The sequence below is a fragment of the Heloderma suspectum genome, chromosome 7, assembly GCF_057233095.1.
Source record: "Heloderma suspectum isolate Gila_16-S chromosome 7, 16-S_ref, whole genome shotgun sequence".
Classification (NCBI taxonomy): Eukaryota; Metazoa; Chordata; class Lepidosauria; order Squamata; family Helodermatidae; genus Heloderma; species Heloderma suspectum.
The window spans coordinates 2,850,792-2,856,791 of record NC_139464.1 but is presented as its reverse complement, the minus strand read 5'-3'; the positions used below and the strand labels follow the sequence as shown (position 1 = coordinate 2,856,791).

Below are 6,000 nucleotides of genomic sequence, written 5' to 3'. Positions count from 1 at the left end.
CACCCAGCCACTCTTTTAGCCTTGTGATACGTTCCATGGGGTTTTCTTGGCAAGAATACTGGAGTGGGTTGCCATTTCCTTCCCCAGTGGACCACATTTTGTCCGAACTCTCCACCATGACCTGTCCATCTTGGCTGGCTCTGCACGGCATAGCTTATGGCTTCACTGAGTTACGCAAGCCCCTTCGCCACAACAAGGCAGTGATCCATGAAGGGGAAGGCCTATGTAATTAACTGTAAAGCTGCCGCTTAGGCCAAACTATACAGGTCTCTAGGTGTCTACCAGCAGCATATAGGAATGCTGTGAAGTCCACCTTATTGCTCACCAACAAACTCACTATAGCATCCATGTGGGGAGGGGGCAGAGTTTGGGAACTGGATATAGCACTTCAAAGAAAATGTCTCCATAGCTCTCTGCACTGGGCTATGGGACTCTCACTTAATTCCAAAGACTCAGGGCTTGGACATGCAGTCCAACTGCAACCCCATGCTTTCATTTCAGACATACGAAGAGCCCTGCTAGATCAGACCAAAGGCATATCTAGTCCAGCACTCTGTTCCCAGCATAGCCAATCAAGTATCACTGGGAACCCCACAAACAGGACTGGAGGGTAGCAATACCATCCCCTGGTCATGTTCTGCAGCAACTGGTGTGCATAAGCATACTGTCTCTGATCCTGGAGGCAATATATAGCCATCATAACTAGTAGGCATTGATAGCCTTACCCTCCACAAGTTTGGCCCGTATCCTGTGGTAGCAAATTTCAGCATTTAACTATGCACTGCATGGAGAAGTCCTTCCTTTTATCGGTCCTGAATCTCCTGTCGTTCAGCATCACTGGATGACCCCATTGGGTTCAAGTGTTATGAAAGAGGGAGAAAAATGTCTCCCTGTTCACTCACTAATTCTTCACACTTCTATCATGTCTACCTTCCATATTTTCATACATAGCTGTCTCCAGTTTGGAGGGAGCTCTCCACAATCCCTGTTTGTATGAACAGCTGCACTGTAATGTTAATTTGTTTTTTCTTCTTTTCTCTATTGCAAGTAGGGATGTACAGATTTTGTTAAATCCACTCTGACTGAGTTTTGGGGATTGTCAGGTGTCTTTCGTTTCATCATCTGGTCATTGATGGAATTGGATTTTTTTTACCAGAATTTTGTTCTGCTTGCACTAATTCCCATTAGCACTAGTTTGCATTCTCTCAAGTGCACATTAGCGCTAATGTACACATGTGCACTTGCATAAATGTGCTAACCCACATTAGTTAATGCGAATTAGTGCATTAGTGCTAATGCGCATTAGCACGAATGCGAATTAGCACATCACCTCCCACTCTCATAAAAAGAAATGGTCCACAAGTCTGCAGAATCTGTGTGACTTAGTAAAAGCCAGTCTGCTGCAGAATCCGCAGGTCAGATTCATAGAAATCTGAACTCATTTTAATCCGTTGCAGATTCCTCCAACATCCCTAATTGCAAGGCACGCTGAGAATACTGATCAGCACTGAAGATGCAGGATGTAAATGTACTCTAACCGCATCGGGTGTGCCAGGCTTTGTAAGGCCCTGCTTTTCATGGGTCTCTCACTTTGCACTTCCATAGTTCCCCAGCCACTGATATAGCAATGGGTTAGCATCGAAACTGTCACACTCTTGTCGGGCAAACAGGCTGGCTGGATGTAGTCGCTGCAGCTGACGGGCTCAGCCAGCTCCACCAAGGAAATGTCATTGTTTAATCCACCATCCTCCTCCAGCAGTTCATTCTTGTACAGCTCGTGGTCCACCACCCTCTTGATCCGGCGTTTCTGGGCATCAGGACCAGGTATGGAGATCCGGTTGGCACCAACTACCACCATATAAGCTGCTATATACCTGGAACAAAGAATAGATACATGATTAACAGGGCAATGATTCTGACCTGCATGAAGATCAGCCCAAGAGCATTGTTAGCTCAGCTGATGGAGGGACTAGGAGAGGGCGGGCCCTTTTATTTAATATTTGTCCTGCTTCTGTGATCCATGTTGCAATTTTTTCTAGCAAGGATTTCAGGCATAAAAACAGGGGTGAGATGGATGATTGGAGTTGTGGGTGCAACAGCCACTAGGAGGCTGCCTGGCTCATCTCCCCTCTGGTTTCTGAGATGTCTCCAGGTGCAGACAGTACTTCCTTGGCACCCGTAAGTTCTAGACACTTGCTTTCTGAATGTCAAAGTGAGAGACTTTCCTAGAGCACTGATCCATCAGTGGCATTTAGCTCTATAGCTAAAGAACCTCCATGTTTGCATCCAAATATCAAAGGCTTGAGACAAACAACAGGGGGACGACAGCTACTGCCAGAGTGCCCAGTCTCTGAGCTTCCCAACTGGCTCATGAGCGTTGGAGATAGAAGAATGCTGGACTAACTGGGTTTTTATTCCGACCCAGCAGGGCTGTTCCTGGGCCGTGGACTCCACTTCCCTAACAAACTGGCTCTGAGTTCTGGCACTCCATGACACCCCCTAGCAGCACCTCCCTGGAATGGCCTTGAGGTAGGAAGCATCCCCTGTTGCTTACTTTTTTATCTCAAAGCAGTGGGCTGCACTGAGGACCCAACGAGAGCTGATAAGTGAACCTCCGCAGGTATTAACGAACCCCTTTTGGGTTAGTATCTGGAAGCTGACTTGCCAGGGCCATGTTCCTGGCAGAGTATTGGTGCCGCCCACGATCCGAAGCATGCTATGGCTGACCGCCAACGGACGCCTTCCGCAGACTCCACTGACAAAAGACAAAGATTAGTCAGCACGTGTAACACTCTGTGGACAACATGGGTGGCATAAGAGTCTTGGAAGCTCCAAGGCACCTCAAGTAAATCATCTCCTTACAACTTGCCCCAAAGACTTGCTTGCATGACTGGACTGTGGCATCTCCTCTTGATGACCTTGAAGGGTCAGTCGTGAAGCAGGAGATGCTCCAGCTACCTTTTTGTATACCAGTTGCCACTCCTTGCCCATCGGCGAAAGGAGGAGCGGACGCTCGGAGCGCCTTGCCTGAGTTTGATCCCGCTTGTGAAATGTCCTCCCCAAAGAGCCCCAGTTGGCCCCATCACTCCTGGCTCCATGTTATAATGAAGTGCAGGGCCAGTGGAACAATGATCTGCACCCTGACTGTTCTGAAGTAGCATTTGGCAAGTCTTAATCATGTTTACCAATATTTGATCATGAAGATAATGATGGTAATTATCATTATCATTTCCTTTTTATCAAGAGGGAAAAAACAGAAATTTCAGTCCCAAAGATGCTTAACAGAAAAATGTCATAATAAAGATACATGCAGAAAAGTTGTTACATTTAAAAAATACATCCACACTTTAAGATTCAGTCAACGTTGACATCTATATGATGAGCCATGGCTTCATAGGGGCTAGAACAGCCCTTTGTTTGATACAGCAACATCTCCAAGCAAACCTACTTAACCTACAAATCCTGGGCATGCCCCCTGTCATGGTGTACCCCTATAGCCTCCCTGGGGGGGGGGGTCTGTCTTCTCCATGCTCCTGAAGGGGGGCTGCTCCGCAACAGGGGCAGGGGCTTAACTCTCCCCCTCGGCCTCCCCCTCCTCCCGCTGGCTTCAACTTGTATGGACTGCAAAAGCATGTGCTGGTCAGGGAAGTCTGCCCCTTCAGGCTGAAGATGTTACTGCAAACTTCAACCACATGGACACATTTAAATTAATTTCAATTAATTAATGTGTTTTAAAAACAAAATAACCCAAAGATACACACCCCTGTGGTCCCCTTAGTATGCATGCCAAGTTTTAGGTGTTTAGGTTTCCCAGTCTTGATGCTATGGTGATGACAGATGGACAGATATGCACAGACATCCTCTTTTATCAGTATAGACTAGTGAATGGACCCAGCATTGCACTGGTTGGAACAGGTCTTCATTTGATACAGTGAGGCCTTCAAGCAAACTTATGCTTCTGTCAGAGTTGGACACACTGGGCCCACCCTGTCTGAGTGAAGCCACACCCACTGGCACCCCTAGGCACCCCACTGGCCCTTTGGCCTCCTTGCTATGTTGGTCCCAGAGTTCTCTTTTGCCACTTACTCGCAGCTGCTGTCGTTGCCATGCATAGCCTGGAAAGCAGCAAGGGCCAGAACTGGGAGGAGCAGCCATTTCATCCTCCTTGTGGCTCCCAACTCTACTTCCTCCATCATGTTTTCCTGGAATTCGTGACATCATAAAATGCATGTATCCAGGTTCCGTCCAGTCAGTTCATGGGCAGCCTGACATCACACAGCTCACTTCGCCAAGTTCTCTTTTCTTTAGAAAAGGCAAGTTATATTAATTAAAAATATGTAGATTAAAAATCCTTCAGTTTAAGAGAAGACATAAGGTGCAAGCATGAAAATGGTAAGTTAAGGCTCCTGCCTTAACCTTCCGCACCATGTAAGGAGTAAATATGTTCTATAGTCTCACATATTGTGCTTCCTTACAAAATAGCTTCCATGCCCCCACATTTTCCCTTGGTCTTTCATCCCCAATACTCCTCCTCCTCCTCTTTCTCTGCATCTTTGAGACTACATGGAAGCTGTGGTCAACACTATAGTAATGTCTAATAAAATACATTCATTTATATTCATCACTCTTTACACTGGCAACCCACCTCTTGCATACCTGATCTTAAGCTGCACTGCACTGTCCTATACATTTTTAACAGAAATCTGCGGTATCTGCAGAGTTCCCATATTTAAGTTAAATCAAATCATGTTTAATTCTGACAAACAACCACTTTTGCAGTGCTTATCTTCCATACCGGAGTCCAATCTTGTGCATGTTAACCAAAAGTAAATTCAGGAAAAAAATGATTCATGCATTATCGGAACATCAATCCTGCAAACCTGCTCTGCTTGTACAGTCTAACCAAACAATCCTATGCTCTAATTACATCAGAGAGGGGAGATGCACTGCTATTACATCAGTGCAATGAGTGCCATTTCCTATACGCACTCCATGGAGAAAAATGTCACACACCCTCCAGCATCCATAGAAACACTGCCAGGGGCTGCCAATCACAGGCGGGAGCAACAGCGACATGCACATGCCACCCAGACACAGAGGCAATCAGTGACATCACAGCAGCAGGGACACCGTCCTCCCCCAGGACAGCTCCCTACCACATACACAACACCACAGGGCCCCACCCCATGAGTGCCTATGGCATAGACAGCAATGGTCCCAGGCATCTCCCCAGAGAGGCGTCCAAATCACCTTATGCCACATAGCAAGCACTATACACAAAAGGAAGGAAGGAAAGTCCACACCACACCACACCCACATAGCTCCCTTGGCAGGAGGTCTGACCAGAGGAGAAAGAGCCCTCCTTGATCACACAGCTGTGACTGAGCGCAAAGATACACCGTCTCCTATGCTGTCTTGTGGCAACGTGGGTGGAGCAGTTGCCATGGTGGGAGGTTTTTTATTCCTCCTCCCCCACTGAGTCAAATGGGGGGTGGGATTCCTAGTGCTGGCTCCATGGTTAGTATAAAGTTGAGCCATCAGTGGGGGTGGTGGGGGTGGTCATGGTTTCAAGGAGTACAGGATGTAGCAAAACTGGGCTCTTCCCCTGTGTTTCCCATGTCCTGCACATGACTGGGCCCCACTTTGGCCATTCATCTCTGCCAGCATGTGTACCAGGTGTCCTCATCTACATCTGTCAATGACTATACATGTGTACCGGAGGAAAACATGTCTGGGGTCTTTAACTGTGTTTAAACTATGTCACTGTGTCCCCCAGTCACTGTGTCCTGGGGGGTGGGGCTCAGTCTTCTGAGAGGGAAAATAGCCATGAGAGACTGAGAGTATCTGAATATACAGTTTAGTACAAAGAATGGAAAGATCATACACATAGACAGCATTTAAGTTGGACTAGCAGTTAATTGGTTGGAAGCTGGCGAGAAGGAAGAAAGCTAGTACCAAGAGGAGAGAGTGATAAACGCCACACAGACAGGTGGAGAACTG

At 47.1% G+C, this 6,000-nt stretch overlaps 1 protein-coding gene across 1 annotated transcript; it reads right to left on the bottom strand.

The window, feature by feature from the left end:
* Nucleotides 1–1,038: 1,038 nt before the first annotated feature.
* On the bottom strand, nucleotides 1,039–4,302 carry LOC146339220 (acrosin-like). The gene is made up of 3 exons (XM_084811655.1): nucleotides 4,087–4,302; nucleotides 2,555–2,755; nucleotides 1,039–1,874 (listed from the first exon to the last, which is right to left on the bottom strand). The coding sequence occupies exons 1-3, from the start codon at nucleotides 4,194–4,196 to the stop codon at nucleotides 1,502–1,504; spliced, it is 684 nt and encodes a 227-aa protein (XP_084667781.1). The 5' UTR covers nucleotides 4,197–4,302; the 3' UTR covers nucleotides 1,039–1,501.
* Nucleotides 4,303–6,000: the final 1,698 nt, after the last annotated feature.